A 19,728-nucleotide genomic window follows, 5' to 3' on the forward strand; every position below is an offset into this window, starting at 1 on the left:
TAGAACATGGTTCCAAGGCCTAGGACAGTTCAACAACCGAAAAACAAAACCACAATACGTGTCATCTGAACCCAGTGACCATAAAGCCTTTTTTGATTCAGAGCCTAATTAAGAAAAAAAAAGGAGCAGGATACACTTCCATGATGGCATCGAGCCACCTTCCCCCCATACTCCTGACTTCCTGTACAGAGAAGCATTTTGTCACTTTAGCACCTTCTCACCAAGACAACAATAGGCTACATTTTTTCCATCTAAGAACAGTCAGCTTGAAACAACAGATGGAGAAGCAGGGAGAGTGGTCGTGGGTCTGCTGAGCCACCGAGGATGATGATTAATGGATTTCCCAGGTCTGCTATCAGCTGTCCCAGACAAGAAGTGGAGAGAATGCTCTTAGAACATGTTCCACCATCGGCCCTCTCTCAGGCGCTCAGGGAGCAGCTCGGCCTATGCGTTCTTAACCCATGAGCTCAGCCTGGAGGGGAGCCAAGGAAAGCCAAGGTGGACAGCGGAAGGGCCGGGAAAGGTCTGAGGACACTGGTTCTCCCTGCTGCTCCAGGAAAGGAGACTAGCAATGCCATGGGGCATAAAGACACCAGCTCTGACTCCACAGCAATGGACTATCTGGTTTGGCCTTGATAACAAGAAAGACGCAGGATCACAACAAATTTAAGAGAGAACTTAGAGAGGTCTTCTACTAAGACCTCTCACGTCACACAAGAGGAAACAGAGCAGAGAGGAAGGGAGAGGGGAATTTATGTTTCTGAAGACTTCCTATGTGCTAGAAATGATTCTTTATATGTGTGTCAAAGCCGGTAAGGTATGTTTTAATATTGCTGCTTTACAGATAAGGAATTTGGGACTCAAACCACTCAAGTAATTGGCCCAGGGTTGTAAACTAATAAGTGAAGGAGCAGAGATTTGACCCAGGTCCCTCCCAGGCTCTTCCCAGCATTCCCCCACACCCTGCTGCACACAGGCAGGCCCTACGCAGCTCTTGGTCCCTAGTTCCCAAGTCTGTGACATCAGACCAGGGGTCCTTGACCATTTCTACGCCCTGGGTCACTTTGGCAACCCAGGGAAGCTTATGGACACTTTCTCAGAATAATATCTTTAAATGCATAAGATAAAATGTTAACACATTTAACATATCTAATAATATATTAAATGATGAGATCTAGCTGCAGGTCTAAGGCCTAATATAATTTCCAAATAGTAATAAGTGTAAACCAGAGACTGAGATATCTACAACTGCAAGGATAAGTGAAAATATCTGTGATTTCTATTGGTGACAAATCACAGGCACTCCTAAGGTAGATTTGCTGCCAGATTCATGATTGGGCGAAATGCTACATTTCAGTTAGAGGCTAGTGAAAATAAAGATTTTGCCCCCTATCCAAGTTCACAGACTCTTAAAGATTTAAAAACCTTGTATCGGGCTTCCTGGTGGTGCAGTGGTTAAGAATCCGCCTGCCAGGGCTTCCCTGGTGGCGCAGTGGTTGACAGTCCGCCTGCCGATGCAGGGGACGCGGGTTCGTGCCCCGGTCCGGGAGGATCCCACATGCCGCGGAGCGGCTGGGCCCGTGAGCCATGGCCACTGGGCCTGCATGTCCGGAGCCTGTGCTCCACAACGGGAGAGGCCACAACAGTGAGAGGCCCACGTACAGAAAAAAACAAAAAAAACAAAAAAAAAAGAATCCGCCTGCCAATGCCGGGCACACGGATTCGATCCCTGGCCTGGGAAGATCCCACATGCTGCGGAGCAACTAAGCCCATGCGCCACAACTACTGAGACTGTGCTCTAGAGCCCGTGTGCCACAACTACTGAGCCCATGTGCCACAACTACTGAGCCCGCATGCCTAGAGCCCGTGCTCTGCAACAAGAGAAGCCACCGCAATGAGAAGCCCGTGCACCGCAACAGAGAGTAGCCCCCGCTCGCTGCAACTACAGAAAGCCCACGCACAGCAACGAAGACCCAACACAGCCAAAAATAAAACAAATAAATAAATTTTCAAAAAAAAAACCCAAACCTTGTAACACTACAGATGGAAAATAAGCATATGAAAAGATGTTCCACATCGTATGTCATCATGGAAATGCAAATTAAAACAAGGAGATACCACTACATATCTATTAGAATGGCCAAAATCCATAACACTGACAACACCAAATGCTGGTGAGGATGTGGAGCAACAGGAACTCTCATTCACTGCTGATAGGAATGCAAAAGGGTACAGCCACTTTGGAAGATAGGTTAGCAGTTTCTTACAAAACCAAACACACTCTTACCATACAATCCAGCAATCAAGCTCCTTGGTATTTACCCAAAGAAGAAGAAAACTTATGTCCCAAAAACCTGCACATGAACATTCATAGCAGCTTTATTCATAATTGCAAAACTTGGAAGCAAGCAAGATGTCCTTCACAGGGGAATGGATAAACTGTGGTACACCCAGACAGTGGAATATTATTCAGCACTAAAAAGAAGTGAGCTATCCAGCCATGAAAAGGCATGTAGGCACCTTAAATGCATTATCACTAAGTGAAAGAAGCCAGTGTGAAAAGGCTACCTACTGTGTGATTCCAACTATATGACCTTCTGGAAAAGAAATGTCAAAAAACTATGAAGACAGTAAAAAAGATTAGTGGTTGCCAGGGGAGTAGGATGGAGTGGGGTGAAAAGGCAAGATGAATAGATGGAGCACAGGGGAGATTTAGGGCAGTAAAAAGATACATGACACTATACATTTGCCCAAACCCATAGAGTGTGTAACACTGAGAGTGAACCCTAAGGCAAATTACGGACTTTGGGTGATTTTGATGTGTCATCATATCATAGCGTCATCAACTGTAACAATGATCCACTCTGGTGCAGGATGTTGATAGTGGGGAGGCTATGCATGTGTGGGGATGAGGAATATATGGGAAATTTCTATACCTTTCCCTCAATTTTGCTGTGAAACAAAAACTGTTCTAAGAAAATAAAGGAAAAAAAAGGATGCAACCACAAAAAACAAACAAAACCCATATCACACCAGCACTGCCAGAATCCTTAGCATGGGGGACAGTTGTCAACCCTTTCCTTAAAGCTGTAGGCCAGAATAGTAACAGAGACCATTTGCTGAAGGTTTACAATGTTACAGGCCCCCTGCTACTATGATTCACTTCCTACTTACAACTCTCTGAACAGGGTAAATACTACCTTCATTCTACAAATTAGAAAATTTTGGTTTCAAAGTTGAATCTTAAAGTAAATTGGACACATCTATCTACTACATGTCAAGTTTCTGGATTATTATAATTGGAGAGATTGCAAAGCAGGCTGTTAAAAGCTATTTTACTTGAAACCCTATTTTGAATCTGTGTAAAGAAAACAAAATAAATTAGATACTAAATCTGGTATAAGGCTGCAAGGGCCATCCTTAATTCAAAATTTCAAACTATTACATCCATCAAAAGAGCTTCATGGTATCAGCGTATTAACTGAGACCCTCTAATAAGCAAACATTCAAATGTGAAGTTCTAAAATCATCAGTTCATAAATACTAAGTAATGCTGTTGTCTATCTTAAATATTTCAGGTAAAATTTCTTTTGAAAATAAAGGTAAGAATAATGTCTGAGCCATCTCTGTATCCTTAACACCCAGTACTAAGTGTTCAAGAAATGATGTGGTTGGAGACACAATGGATTTTACATCTTTCCGAGGGTCACTGTCTGTCTGTATTGAAGTCCTCACATAGGTTAAACAACTGGCAACAACATATGGGACTGCTGGTTTTGAACATTCTTGCATTCTTCCATTTATCGCTGTGAAATTCCAGGCAAGTCCTTTATTCCAATTAAGCATCAGTTTCCTCCTCTGGAAAGTAGGGATGATCATGCCAGCCCATATTACCCCGCAGAGTTACTGTGAGAATCCAGTGAGATACTGGATGTAAAATTGCTTTGCAAGCAGAAGAGCTTTGTAGCATTGTGATGTACAGTTAAATTCTAATGAACAATGTCATTTGATATGATCTGGAGCCCTAGAGTAAATCTATTAGGGAAAAAGACAAGAGGCTCCTACAGCACAAGAAGGCAGCATAAATCCATGCTACCATACCTGTCGCTGAGTTCAGCAGCAGAAAAAAGGTCAATGATGTGCTCTTTATGGAAAAACTTCCTGTCAAGAAAATATGAAAAAACAGGCAGAGTTTGGACCTGTTAATACTCAGGTTTACAATTCCTTGCAAAGGAACATAACCTACATTCTCCCCTCCCTCAAGGACCAGGGGTCATGGGCTACACCTAGGCGCCTCTCTAAGGAGAAGAGTTTCACGGAGATAGTGATCTACCATGTCCAGTGTCTGAAAGAGGTCAAGTAGACGAGGATACAAAAGCAACCATAGTCTTGGCTAACTCTTAGGCCCCTGTGATCCCGAAAAAAGCATTTCTACTGGCACAGTGGAATGAAGCCACAGTGGGTTGGCAGTGAGAGGGAGGTGAAGCCAGGGAGCAAGGAGTACAGAGATTATCTTGCTCATGAATTTGGTTGAGAAGAAGGAAAGAAGAAACAGAGCTGATGACAGTGGTTCTCCTGAGAAGTAGGACAGATGCTTCAAGGGAAGGGGCTGAAAGGTAGAGAGGGAGATAAAGGCTGGGGACAACTTAGACAGAAAACTGGCTAGACTTTCTTTTTTTTTTTTTTTTTTTTTTTGGCGTTATGCGGGCCTCTCACTGTTGTGGCCTCTCCCGTTGCAGAGCACAGGCTCCGGACGCGCAGGCTCAGCGGCCATGGCTCACGGGCCCAGCCACTCCGCGGCACGTGGGATCTTCCCAGACCGGGGCACGAACCCATGTCCCCTGCATCGGCAGGCGGACTCTCAACCACTGCGCCTCCAGGGAAGCCCTAGACTTTCTTAAAAGGCTGTCCCGACAGCACTAAGATGTTCAGCACTGAGTTCTCACAACGTGGTACCGAGACCCTCCCGTCTCGGGCTCTGCTATTTTAGCGGAGTCCGGCAGCCTTGAGGATGGGAGCAGAGTGAATGTCAGATCTCCTAAGGCCGGGCTGACCTGAAGTCGGGCCTTTGAGAAGCTGCTGAACACGGCTACAAAGACAGAACACAGGTGCCAGGATGGGCAAGAAAGTGAAGGCCAGGGGAGGCTAGGCTGACAGATGGACAGAAAAGGGAGTTGACTGAGGATGGAAACCTGGGTTGGCAACAGGTTTTGTGAGAGGGACACAGCGAGAGAAGCAGCAGTTCAGAGCTGTGGTTAGAGAGGAGCATTTCAAGGGAGGATTTAGGTGGAGCAGTCCCAGGTGGTGGCAGACTCCGAGCTGTGACCCTGGGGATGGGTCGCCGAGCTGAAGGTGGGAGGTGGAAGTTGCCGGAGCCGCAGAGGCCGAGGCCTCTGAGAAGGGGGTGCTCTGTGGCTGGACTGCAGTGGTGGAAGGCTGGCCAGAGGCAGGGTGCACAGGAGGCTGAGAGCAAGGAGGGAGTGTGGCCAGCATGGGGCATGTGAGAAGGGAGGTCTGGAACCCAAGGTAGGAGATGGGTTGGATCAGACAGAACACCAGGCCAGCCTGGAGGAGGAACTGCAATGCAAGGCACTGGGGAGCCATGAATGTGAGCAAAGAACCACAGTCAGATCTGTGCTTCGGAAGGACAACTCTGTGGGCGTCAGCAGCTGAACTGGATGGGAGGAAAAGGCAAAAGAAACTTCAGAGCTGTGTTCTGCCATCACCTGGGTAAGAGATTGCTGCCTCTACCGAAGTGCAGGCAGTGGCAATGGAGAGAAGGGGATGGATATGAATAAAATTGCAAAGGAAGGTGCAGCAACTGGGGGAAGAAAGCAGATGGGAGTCCACGATGTTTGTCGGATTTTGAGCTTTCAGGATTTAGAGAAACAGAGGAAGAGAAGCAGCTTTCAGAAAGAAGATGGTGAATGTGGTTTAAAGGTGTCCAACAGGCATCCTGAAGATGTCTTAAGGGAACTAAGTGGGGTCATGGGGCTCAAGAGACAGGTAAGGGCCACAGATACAAAAGTAGAGAGTCGTCTTCATGGCCAGGGGGAGCGGTGACAGCTGAGTGTAGCTGAGATTTCCCCCAGAAAGCACACCCAGCAGAAGCAAAAGGAGTCAAAGACAAGTCTTGGAGGACACTGAGTATGTATAGCGAAAAAGGAGAAAGAGCATGAAGATGACCTTAAAAAATGTGTCCAAAAAGTTGTGTCACAAATCCAATAGGAGAGCTTCAAGAAGGAGAGGAGGTAATTAACAGCTACCAGGCACTTTAAATGCTTTATGTGCATTTGGCGTATAACCTTCATTCCAGCCCTATAACTATTATTCCCATTTCACAGATGAACAAACAGAGGCTCCAAGAGGCAAGGTCATACTACTTAGCAAGCAGTGGAGCTGGTATTCAAAGAGAGAATAAAACCTAAACTTGTTAGAATGGACTACATGAAAGGCCTTTCAGTGATCTGCCTCCTGTCTCCCCACCCCCAACCTCACCTCCTACCATGGTCCCCCCTGCTCACTCCCCTCCAGGCCCCTCTTGGCTGCCTTGCTGCCTCTTCCAGCTGGCCGAGAGCTTTCTCACCTCAGGGCCTTTGCACTTGCTGTCCTTGCTTGAACATGCTCTTTACCAGCTGGCTGCTTCTTACTCAGAGATCTCAGCTTAAATGTCACCTCCCAGCCACTCTGTCTAGAATCAACTCCCCTCCCCTGGTTCTTTCTATCATAATACCCTATTTATGACCTGATACCCTATTTATGACCTGACCTGATGACATGATAAAATTATCTTTGTCTGTTTCTATTCTCCCTGGACCAGATGGAAAGCTCCACGAGTGCAGGGGCCTTCTCTGCTGTCATCCTCCTCCGGTGCCCAGAGGACTGGCACTTGGATAGCAGTCGCTAAATCAGTGAGAAAAGAGTAAATGAAGGGATCTACTCCTTCTTGCATAGTGTTAGGTGCTGCGGATATTCGGGAGGACTTTTTCCCTTCCAGGAAGACTTTCAATGGGAATAACCCTGCCTGGGCAGCAAGGCTGGTCTCAGCCTGTCCCTAAGCTGCTGGCCTGTGGTGAAGAAGCAAGCAGCTCTTCTAAGACAGGATGAGCAGAGGATGCAATAAATTCCTTAGGCCTGAGAGAACTGTTATTCACAGAGGGAGAGACTCTAGTATACCTTTCCACTCTTCATCTCCAAGGTTTTGCAAGTCCTTCCGTGAGGAAGTCAGATCATGTGACTCTGCTCAACCACCTCCAGTAGCCCTACATCTCATTCAGAGTAAAAGACAAAGTTTTTCCAGTTGTTCCAAGGCCCATGCAATCTGGATCCATTCCCTTCCTGGACCCGTGTCTTACCACCCCGGCCTGGCTCTTTCTAGTTGCATGGGTCTCCTTGCTATTTGGAGAAAATACTGAGCAGGTTTGCTTGTCAGCATCTCTACGCCTGTTGCTGTTCCCTTTGCCGAGAATTCTCTTCCCTCTAAGAGCCACATGCTCATGCCTCACTTCCTTAAGGTCTCTGCTCAAATGTCACCGTCTCACAGAAGCCCTTCTAGGGCATCCGATATAAAACAGTAACCCACCTCTGGTCGGGGCACCCACATTGCCCTCACCTTGTTTTTTCTCCCTAGCAGTTTACCACCAACACACACAAACACACACACACACACACACACACAGAGGTATGCACACTCAGGCCACGTATGTTTATTTGTCGTCTCTCACTAAGAATGTAAACTCCAAGAAGGGAGGAATTTTATCTGCTCTCTTTACTGCTGTATCCCTGGTGCCTGGCATGTAGTAGACATTCCAAATGATTTTTTGAATGAATTAATAACTGTGAACAATTTAACTCAGAGATGGCAATTTTAAAAATAAGAGTAAGTGGAAACAGTTTGGTGGTTCCTCAAAAAGTTAAACACAGAATTACCATATAACTTAGCAATTCCACTCTTAGGTATATGCCCCTAAGAACTGAAAACAGGAACTTGAGCTGATACTGTATACCAAGGTTCATGGCAGCATTATTCACAATAGCCAAAAGGAGGAAACAACCCAGGTATCCAGAGAGGGATGAATGGATAAACAAAATGTGGTATGTACATACAGCAAAATATTATTCAGCCTTGAAAAGGAAGGAAATTCTGACACATGCTACAACATGGATGAACCTTGACGATATTATGCTAAGTCAAATAAACCAGTCACAAAAGGACAAATATGTATGATTCCACTTATATAAGGTACCTAGAGTAGCCAAATTCACAGAGACAGAAAGTAGAATGGTGCTTGCCAGGGGCTGGGGGGAGGGGAGAGTAGGAAATTATTGTTTAATGGGTAGAGTTTCAGTTTGGATGATGAAAAAAGTCTGGGAGGTGGATAGTATGTTGGCTGCACAACAGTGTAAATGTACACTGAACTGCATACTGAAAAATGCTTAAAATGGTAAATTTAATGTTATCTATTGTACCACAATTAAAAAATAAACCCAGACTCAATTCAGTTAGTGGAAAACTAAGTATGACTGAAATAAGTTGGACATGTAAATCTACTTTTTTAACTGTAAATATTATGAAATCTAAATACAGATTAAGTATTTCTGAAATGAAAACTTAGCATCCAAATTGAGATGTACTAACAGGGTAAATATACACCAGATTTCGAAGTCTTAGTACAAAAATATAAAATATCCTATTAATAACTTTTATAGTGATTACATGTCAAAATATTTTTGATAAATTGAGTTAAATAAAACATAATACTAAAATTGGAAAAAAGAAAGGAATAAAGTTCTGATACTTGCTACCACTTGGATGAACCTTGAAAACATTATGCTAAGTGAAATAAACCAGATACAAAAAGACAAATGTTATATGATCCCACTTACATGAAATATCTAGAATAGGAAAATTTATAGAGACAGAAACTAGATCAGAGATTACCAGGGGCTAGGGAGAAGGGGGCGGGGACTGCAGAGTTATTGTTTTGGGTACAGAGGTTCTATCTGGGGCAGTGAAAAATTTTGGAAATAGAAAATGGTGATGGTTGTATAACATTGAGAATGTAATTAATGCCACTGATTTACATACTTTAAAATGGTTAAAATGGCAAATTTTATGTCATACATATTTTACCACAGTAAAAAAAAGGGAAACATTAGGAATACCAAAGAGAGAAACAGAGACAGAGGCAGAGAGAGAGAAAAAGAGAGAGGGAGAGAGAGGGAGAAAATGGAAAAGATCGCTTTCTTAAAGCAGAGAGAACAACGCACAGCTGCATGGTAAACATCGGCATGCTAACTAGAAGGGGTAAAGGAACTTCCCTGGACTTCTGCAGATTTGGACATAAAAGAATTTTCCCAGGTATGTTCCTTAGATTTAGACAGCTCTCTCTGAAGAAAGGATCTGAGAATAAAAATCTTCCCACTGCTGAATTCCCATTGATGAACCTTTGGTGATAGCTCGCTACCCTACATCTCTTAAGACCACGACGCATAAGAGGAGGTGTGGGATACGCCAGGTGGCAGTGAAATACGTTCCATACAGCTGAAGGCTCTGAAGTTAAAACACGTTCGGGTTTTCTTCCCAAGAAGCTGCATAGAAGCTTAAGGTAAACAGTTTTTTATGTAATATAATTTAATATATAATACATAAAAGAATTCGTGTATATACTATTAAATTTACAACTTACTCCCCTTAAATATACACGTCTATAACTATACATGTTCTATAACACACTATCTATAACTATACATGTTCTACAATACACTATTTGCATTGGTGTATATGTTAAACATGTTATAGAGAGAGCTGGTAGCTCATAGCTGATCATCCTATATCAACTGAGGTCTGTGTGGCCTCCCACCCCTGTCTCTTGCAAAACTCACTGGCTAAAAGGCCAAGCAGGAAAAGACTCAGCTGCTTGAACCCACAGGCATCTGGTTCTCTTGTACACAGTTTGACTTCTTCTGCCCATTCCTGCTTCCCTCCCCCATTCCCTTCACAGGTATTGATTACTAATGAACATACTGCACCCCAAACACCTTCTAAGCATCTGCTTCTGAAGAACTCAACCCGTGACAAATATGTCCTATTCGTTAGTTAGTTACTATTCTAGGGGCTGGAAAATCAGCAGAGACTATAAAGACAAAAACTCCTGCCCCCAAGGAGTTTATATTTTAATGGGGTTTCTGGAAACACTTTTGTGTATGCGATAAAGCAATGTATGTAGCTTAAGCAGCCCCTTCTACCTTCTTCCTGCCTCAAAACCAGACATGATGGCTGGAGCTGCAGCAGCCATCTTGTGACTACAAGGTGACAAGTATGAGGAAAAGCCTAGAGCTGCACTATCCAATTCAACAGTCATTAGTCACATGAGGCTACTGAGGATTTCAAATGTGGCTAATCTGAATTGAGCTGAGCTGTTAAACACACAGAATTTCAGAGACTTAATACCAAAAAAAGAAGACTGTAAAATAGCTCAGTAATAATTTTATATATTGACTACATGCTGAAATAATAATATTGTGGATATATTATGTTAAAAGAAAAATATCATTAAAATCAATTTCACCATTTCTTTGTACTTTTTAAAATGTGGGTACTAGAAAATTTTTAATTACATATGTAGCTCACCTTATATTTCTATTGGACAGCACTGGCCCAGAGAATCACAGAGAACATGGCCATTGAATTTCCAGTCACCACCTTTCTCCTGACATCTGTTTAAAAAATAAGCCCTTATTTGTTTAAGTCTCTGCAGTTGAGTTTTCAGTTACCTGCAGCTGGGTGCAATCCTTTCTGATTCAGAGGGGAGAACAAACTAAGTGCTGGGCCCAGTGAATTGCCCAGGAGCTTCCTTGTGGCAGGAAGGCCAAACTCAGCCTGGTACCCCACCTGGTTGATAGGAGATAGATATATTCACACTAAGTGGAAAAATCCCCTGCCATGGAATATACTAATGTCCAAGATATTTTTTTTTTTTTTTTTTTTTTTTTTTTTTTTTTTGCGGTATGTGGGCCTCTCACTGTTGTGGCCTCTCCCGCTGCGGAGCACAGGCTCCGGACGCACAGGCTCAACGGCCATGGCTCACGGGCCCAGCCGCTCCGCGGCACATGGGATCCTCCCAGACCGGGACACGAACCCGTGTCCCCTGCATCGGCAGGCGGACTCTCAACCACTGCGCCACCAGGGAAGCCCCCAAGATATTTTTTATTATGAAAAAAAAAAGCAAAGCCCAGCAAGAGCCTCCAATGAGCAGGAAGGAGGGAAGCCAAGAGACCTTCCAGTCTGGGAAGCAGAGCATGAAACTGCTTCATGGTTTCCTCTTGCCCTGCCCAGTGGTACACATTAATTTGCATAGTCCTGGCCAGAGATTCCCTAAGGCCTTCTGCAATCCTGGGTGGGCCAGGAACTGTGAGAGGTTTTTCTTTTTTCGCCAAGAAAAAGGAGGCCCAGCCCTTCAGCCTCACAGGACTACAGGCCCAGTTTCCCTGTCCCCCTTGAAAGCTCCATGAACAGCCAGATGCTAGTCAAGGTGCAGACAAGGCTGTTGTCCTCGTCCCACACCACAGGAAGAGGATGCTCACAAGCAATGGTCAGATGCAAATCTGCACAGACGTTTGAATAAGGAAATAAGGGGCTGGCTGGTCCCGGCTTCTGTAAACCCACTATCAGGGCTTGGGAATACCAGGACTCACCCAGTACAGCTCCAGAAAGAACTACATATGTTGATAGTATGCTATTTGTACTGCTCCAGAAAGAAGCCTCTTGAGCTACACAGTTCATTCATTTAGTCCCTGAGCACCCTCCCTGTGTCAAGCCCTGTGCTGGGTGCTTCAGACCCAAAGGTGAGCCAGACATGGTCCTTGTCCTCAGGGAGTTCACGATGAGTGGGAAAGTGGCCAAAAAAGCAGTAAATGAGGGACACGGATCAGCAAGGTAGTGGTAGGACCAGAGTCTGGGAGCCCATGGGGGCACCAAACCCAACTGGGGATGAAATAAGAGAAAGGGGATGTAGAAAGGCTGTCAGGGCAGGCTCCCTGGAGGAGGTGATACTAGTTTAAATTGAATCACAAAGAGAACAAGTTAGCTAGGTCAGGAAGGTACCCCTGTTCAGCACAAAGAGTACAGATCCTCCGTGGGCCAGGGCTCTAAAAGCTCCCACTATTAGATGAAGTTTTGAAGAGGAAAGCATACACTTGTATTTGCTCTTCTTTTAAAGAGCATTCACCTTTTACAGAGAAAGCAAACTTCTTAATGAAGTCACATATGTGAAACTATAAAGCACTATGCAAATGTTATGCAGTAACACTAATGAAATAGTTGTGATTGTGATTATTACAGGGGCGGCAGCGGTCCCTACCATATTGCTACCAAACTGCTCTTTACTCCGTGGCCCCATTCAAGGCCACCCAGCCCAGACTCCAGGACTCGGAGGTGTCCATCCCAATGCCCACTAAGCTAAGCTAAGGAAATCCAAGAAGGCAACATCCTAGGGCTCTTCTTATCACTCTCCTGCACTATTTTGGGGAGTGTCTACTGCAAGAACCTCCACGAACGAGAACTTGACAATGCCTATAACATTTCAATGCAATGCACACACCCTTGGACTTCGAAATTTTCACAATCTATCCCGTAGACATGTTTTCATGTGCATACAAAGTGTGTATGAGGAAGTGTACTGCAGTACTGTTTAAGACAGCAATAGACTGGAAACAACCTAAGCAGTTAAATAAATTGTGATGGAACCATAAAATATCAAGCCTTAAAAAGCCATGAAAATAATAAAAGGGTTAGATTCCCCACGTACTGATATAAAACAAGATCCAAGACATATTTTTGAGTAAAAAAAAGGTGTACAACAAATACATAAAAAATTTTCCCATTAAATAAGAGAAAGGGGGATGCACACATTCATATGCTTGCATGCACATATGCACACACATGCATGCACACACGTGTAAAGACTTTCAGAAAGGGTGCACAGGAAATGGTACAGTGGATGCCTCTAGGGAGGAAACTTGGTGGCCTGGGGAAAGGCACTTCCTTTCACAGTATATTTTCTTCTCCTGCTTGAATTATTGTTTTTTATCATGAGCATGCATTTCTTTTTTAATTAAAGACAACAAATTAGTTTGTTCTTAAAAAGACAAAGAAGTCTTTATTTATAAATGTACTTGTAAAATGAACCACAGTGAACCCAGATTAACCATGTCCTATGAAGACAGCCAAAAAAGAATTTTTTCATCTCGGTTTAATATTGTTGGGAATGTATTTCTTCAAGCTCACATGGCATGTTCAATGCACGCACTCACGCAAACAAACCCCACACACTTGGTGTGGAGCTGTGGTGACAAGTGTAGTGATTCACACAACCCAATTGGTAATCTAGGCTTGCAGATGTGCCTAGTGTAACAGCGCCCAAGTCCACTGTCAGGTAAGCAGACAGATCCAGAGTTTATGGCAGCTTTTTTTTTTTAAATTTATTTATTTAATTTATTTATTTTTGGCTGCATTGAGTCTTTGTTGCTGTGCGTGGGCTTTCTCTAGTTGCAGTGAGCAGGGGCTACTCTTCGTTGCGATGCACGGGCATCTCATTGAGGTGGCTTCTCTTGTTGCTGAGCACCGGCTCTAGGCATGTGGGCTTCAGTAGTTGCGGCTCATGGGCTCTAGAGCACCGGCTCAGAAGTTGTGGCGCATGGGCTTAGTTGCTCCATGGTATGTGGGATCTTCCCTGATCAGGGCTCGAACCCATGTCCCCTCCACCGGCAGGCGGATTCTTAACCACTGCGCCACCAGGGAAGTCCTATGGCAGCTTTTTGTTCAACTAGTACAGAAGGTCACACCACAGGGACCATCCTCTACTCTGTCGGTTATGCCTGCAACTGTCCGTATTAGGCAAAGCGGTGCTAGACATTTCCCAGCCAGTGTAGCACAGCCTGGCTTTGAGGGCCCTGGTGGGTGACTTCAGAGGTAGGGAATGTCAGATAGGTTTATCTAGGCTGGGAGATAGCGGCCTTCCCTCCCAGCTTCACCCCTCCCTCCTTGCTCCTGCTGTGCTCTGCTCATGAAGCTCAGGAACCACATAATGAGTTGGCTGCAAGCATTACCGGCGCCTGGGTTACCCAGCACTGGGGAGCCAGTGCAGACACAAAGACAGGCAAAGGTCACATTCAAGTACAAAAGGTGTGGTGTGACCCTGCTGGATGTTCACAATACAGAGACATTTCCTTCTCACAGGATAACGCAAGAGTTTTCATTATATAGGCTGGCCCCAAAGCTGCTGGTGACAGGAGCCCATGAGTCATTTCCTGCAAGCAGGTTTTTATGGCAATGATGTACAAATGCCTTCTGGTCTGAACTGGTTACCTGTGATTACTGAGCCACCCCCTGGAGGGTGGGAGAAAGAACCCTGGATTGAGAATCGGGGGCTCATCCTCAATGACCCTCCAGGTCCTCTGTTTGACCGAGGGACCCTCTCTTCACAGTCTGGCCCCAGGAGGCCTTTCTGGTCTCCTGCCATCCATCCATTCTGTTCTCTCTGGCTCTCATGCTCTCCCCGCTTCCCTCTCTCCACAGGTACCTTCATTCCCATTCCATGAGTAATGTACTCTTACCAGAATATGTTTCTCTGCCTTATGTTCCCTCTAGCTGTTCCTTCAGTAAAGCAAGGCAAACTCCTACTCGTCTGTCAAGCCCCAAATCACACCTCCTCTTGCAGGAAGCATTCCCAGACTACCCCAGTCGCTCTTCTGTACTCCTGCAGAACAGTGTATACAACTCTCTCATAGCACTTAGGATATTAATGATAATAATGGCTAAACATGTACTGATCGCTTATTATGTACTAGGCAGCATTCTGAACACCTGACAAAGATTACCTTATTTAATCCTCACAGTAACTCCATGAAGGAAGTACCATTATTATCCTCATTTTACAGAGATGTCTTCTGAGGATCAGGGATTTCGGTAACTTGCCCAAGGCCGCAGAGCTATTAAGTGGCTATCTTGTGCCTAGACAAGTGCCTGTCACATAGTAGCTGCTCAATAATTATTCACCTCATAAATGATTAAGTGAATAAATACAGAAATGATGACACTTCTGTCCTCTCTATAGAAAGCTCAGGTGAGAAACACTTCTTATTAATCTTTCAAACCATTTCCTCTGTCAAATACCTACTAAGGTATTAGGGTATTGGAAATACCTAATGAATGAATGAACGAAACACTGTATGAGGAAACCAATAAACAGAATCCGAATCTTGGCAATGCTTCCCGCTAGCTTCAACCAAATAGCTTCAGGTTCCTGGGCCCCCTGGCTGTCATCTGTCAAATGCAGAGATTGTACACAACATTGTTTCAAGTTCCTCCTAGCATTAAAGGTACATATAAAATAAATGAGTAGGCTCCATGACTTTGTGACGATGGTAATTCCCAGGCCAAATTATGTATTGCATTTTCTTCAAGGCTGTTTTCCCCAGGAACATGACACAATTGGATGTGGCATTTGATCCGGGTACTACCCTAATTCAGAGCCAATATCAGTCCTGCAAGAATTTCTTTGGCTTGCTCGTTGGTTCACTCCTTCCTTATCCAAACAGATCACACCCAGGGAAAGAATTATTAAGTGCCTGGCAAAACCCTCATAAATAATAATCAATAATGAACACTGATCTCAAGTTAGATTATACCTAGACCACTGCTCTAGGGACCTGTAGGTCCTCCTCCCTGTCCCCTGGCACCTGTACCAGAGGTCATCTTCTCCAAATAGATCCTGGTCACCAATCTCCCCCTGCCATCACCACTAACACACACACACACACACACACACACACACACACACACACAGTCCTGCTGGCATGAGGGAACAGACACGGCTCATAGCACCTGGAAGGGGCGGATTAATGTTTGTGAATAGCTGAGGCCCACGTCCACTCCAGATGGTGCCGAGATGCATCCACATCGGTGCAAAGGTGGGAGTTCTGGCTGCATTTCATTCACTCCCATTCTACCTGTGGGTAAGCAGAAGCTTGGCTATAGGCCTGGTATCTGACACGCCTGTGTTACACGGCTTGGCGTTAATGATGAACCACGTGCACAGTAACGCCCAGCACTTCTTGTTTGGCTAATGCTTGATGACGTAAACTAGTACACCAAAGGATAAACCTAAGCGAGGTGCGTGAGCAGGACAGCGTCTGTTCATGTCGGAAAAGAGGGAGGACCATGGTCTGTTTTGCTTGACTCACAACCAGGAGCGCCAGGCTCTCAGAGTGAGCACTACCCAACCACGTGACTCCAACATGGCGAGGCCTGTTCCATAACCAGAAAGCAAACAAGCAGTCACTCATCAGGTAGAGGATACCTGCTGTTTGTCTATCTCCCACCTCCACATCCCTGGGGACCTGTTCCTCCCTCATGTCAATCATGTGATGTTTAAAAGGGCTGCCAAAGACAGTGGTCAGCTCCTCTGGCTTTGGCCACAATAACTGGCCCAGAGGTGAGCCAGTTGAAATCCTTCCCTGAGATTTTTTTCCATACCGAGCAGGAAGAGAAAGATTCTGGGCTTTTGGGTCACAGGGCTACAAAGATATGAACGAGAGGCTAGCATCAGGAAGAAAATCTGTTTGCAGGAGGGAAGAATGAAGCCAAAACGAGCAAAACATCTAAGAGAGATGGAAGGAGAGGATGGGAAAGACGGTGAGTGTCTGGACCTTCCTGTTTATACGAGTTAATCACTTCCCTCATTTCCCTGTTTTGTTTAGGTTAGCTTGAGTTTCTGAAACATGGGGATAAAGTAGCCTAACACAGTCACAACCATCCGTAGAGTGCATTTTCAACTGTATCTTCGACACTTTAGGATCCAAGTAGTTTTTATGGGATGGGTGACCACATTTCAAATGTCTTTGTTCCTCCTCCTGAGAAAGGTGTATAAATTCCTGAGCAAGAACCACTCTTACCCAGCATCACTAACTAAAGACAGTCCTTTTCCTTTATATCTTAGGCATCAGTGATGACCTGCCAACCACAGGATGTAAGGACTCTTCTACTTCAAGCCATCAAAGCTTATAAAATAGGGGCTGGCCATACAGACCAGGCAACCGGTTAGTGATTTTTGAAAGGACATCTTCATGGTGGTCAACCCTCCATTCCATCCCTCTGCTGGCCGACTCCCTCTGAAGGTCTGTCTTCAGATCACCAACAGAGTCCCTCAGCAGCTAGGAACTGTTGGGTGTATGGGGCAATGCATTTTCTGATACAATAAGAGCTCTGAAAATCTTCCTTGAGAAAATATATTGCACCCTAGCCGCCTGACTTCTATGGGTCATTTTAAAAGAAAACCACCATATACAATTACTGAAAAGGGTGAAGCTTTGAAAGTTAAAAGCTTCCCTCTCCTGGAACTCTGAAGAGCTGCCCAGTGAACCATGAACCATGAAGTTACAACAACTAGGAAAGGAGGTACTGGGCAGAGGTGGCACTTAGGATACTGGCCCCACCTCCCACCCCCCTTTTTTCTTTAACGCTTCCCTCTCCTCTGCGTAAGGCCGAAGCTTGGCAAGTTATGGGCAGGCCCTTCCTGGATGGCTAATATGCTCTGGGCTGAGGCGATTGGGCTGCTTCAGCCTGATGGAATGTTTGCCTGTGCTCCAAACGGTCTGTGCGTCCCAGGCTCAGAGGAGCCTGGCAGCTGTCTCCCCCGGGGCAAGGGAAAGCAGCGTATCCCACGGTGGACTCAACGGCTCCACATCACCAAAACAAAAACACAACAGTCCTGATCTCTATGGAGAGTTCAATCCTCTTGTCTAGGATTGGCACTGACTAGAATTCCAAGGGCTCTGGCTGAGCTACCTCCTGTGAGGTCTAAATACAGCTCACTCGCTTTTAACCTAAACATACAGCCTGGAACAGTGCCCAGGGATGACAGCCCCCAGGGAAGTCTTGACTTCTGGCTGCCCATTTGGGGATGGGTGATGCAGAGCTATCAGAGATGTGATGCGCTGGGCAGCCCCAGGTTCACCGATGTCGCCTACGGCCACTCAATGGGGAAAGTGACCAGCTTGTGGAGGGTTAGCTGTGAGTGGGATCCTGAGCAGAGGAAGGGGATGGGGAGGTGGAGAATGCGGAGATGTGAAGAGGAAGAGAGAGAGAGGGAGGAAAAGACAGTAGAGACCAAAGACCTATTTCTTAGCCAACTAAAGTCAGGGATCTTTCTAAAATGTTTGCTCCCAGGGCAACACAACTCTAATTATGCCTCTCTAGGGAATTTAGGTCCTAAGCCCTAGAATCAGAGAGATCAAGGTTGCCTTCTTATTACATAACTTTGGGCAAGGTAACTGACTTCTCAGATTTCATATCTCTTAAACGATCCAAAGGACTACTGTGCTGTTCAACAAGACCACATACAGAATGTGCCTGGCCCAAAGAAGCTACCTGGTAAACAGTAGCTACTAGAAGAAGTAGTGGTGGTAGTGACAGTAGAAACAGGGTAACATCAAGCACGCCTTCATTTTCTCCGCCCTGGGAAGGACACAAGAAGAGCTGCTGAGGCCACCACGATAAGATAGAAGCCCCCAACCAGGATAAGCTGTTCACATACAGACAAAGGCAACCTTCAGCTGAGCCAAACAATAAAACACATCCACACCCACTAAGAACCTTACACTGGCAAAATGGCAACAGTTTCCTAACCTCCCAACAAGCCAACCCACATGGCCCACAGGGTAAGAAGCGTCCGTGCTGGAGTTTCCCTTACCTTGGTGTTCATACAAGACTTCCCTCGCTTATACTCTTTGTGGGACCCACGCTTGTCCAGTTTGTACCACAGGGCCTTGGCCTTCCAGGTGGTCACCTTGGACTTGAGCTTGGAATAAAAGTTTCTGTGGTCCAGAGGGTCTAGGTCCAGGTGCCGTGTGAGGATGTTGAAGGCCTGGAGGGTGCCTTTGCACGTGGAAGCCTGGACAAAGTTCTCGAAAACCTGCCCGGCCTGGGCCTGCTTCTCGTCCTCGTTTTCCCCCATGTTTCAGGAGCCACGTAGAGCAGTGGTGTGGAGAGGATGGAGGAGAACACCATGAAGTACCTGGAGAAACGTCACACCTGCAAAGGTAGGCAGAGGCAGGGGTGAGCTTCGTGGATGAGGGTAGAGTGGGGAGAAGGTGCGGAGAGGTAAAAATATGATTCCTTTAAGACACTAACATACTAAACATAACACTTAATACTAAACACACATAATCCATAGGAGAGGTATAATCATACCTTCTAACCTGGCAATGCTGCCTTGCAGGAAATCTCTCTCCCCAGCACTCCACTCCCCTGGCTGGCTGAAAAGAACTACACATTGCCAAAGATATATCCTGGCTGATGTCAATACTACCTGGTCATTCTTGCTATGAGCACTGGTTCTGGAAGTAGTAACTAGCAAAAGGAAAACAAACAAAACCCAGAAAGGCACCCTAGATTTAGCACTGTTGGAAACCTACCATTCTTGGTGCCATAAATTGGTTGACTAATGTTAACGTCACCTAATCACATGACATGAGTGCACAGCCCCCAAAAACCAAAGCACATGCCTCCCTAGATTTCATGACCACCATCCCACCTATCCTTAGACACCACACTTTTAAGTCTTCCTTCGTTAGTTACCAGAAGGCGGGTCTTTCCCTTCTACAGACAGCAAACGGCAACTTCTCAAAATTTCTCTCCATTCCTAGTATCTGCTAGAAGCACAGCAT

At 45.4% G+C, this 19,728-nt stretch overlaps 1 protein-coding gene across 4 annotated transcripts in view; it reads right to left on the bottom strand.

Annotated features, from left to right (window-relative positions):
• Positions 1–19,728, bottom strand: part of MICAL2 (microtubule associated monooxygenase, calponin and LIM domain containing 2) — a 227,673-nt gene that overhangs the window by 158,060 nt on the left and 49,885 nt on the right. For all 4 annotated transcript variants that reach the window (XM_081239973.1, XM_081239972.1, XM_081239970.1 and 1 more), the window contains one exon: positions 18,753–19,093. In XM_081239973.1, coding sequence (XP_081096099.1) covers positions 18,753–19,016 — 264 coding nt within the window. In that variant the 5' untranslated portion in view covers positions 19,017–19,093. The remainder of the gene's footprint in view (positions 1–18,752; positions 19,094–19,728) is intronic.

This window comes from Mesoplodon bidens, assembly GCF_964165515.1.
Source record: "Mesoplodon bidens genome assembly, chromosome: 7".
Classification (NCBI taxonomy): domain Eukaryota; kingdom Metazoa; phylum Chordata; class Mammalia; order Artiodactyla; family Ziphiidae; genus Mesoplodon; species Mesoplodon bidens.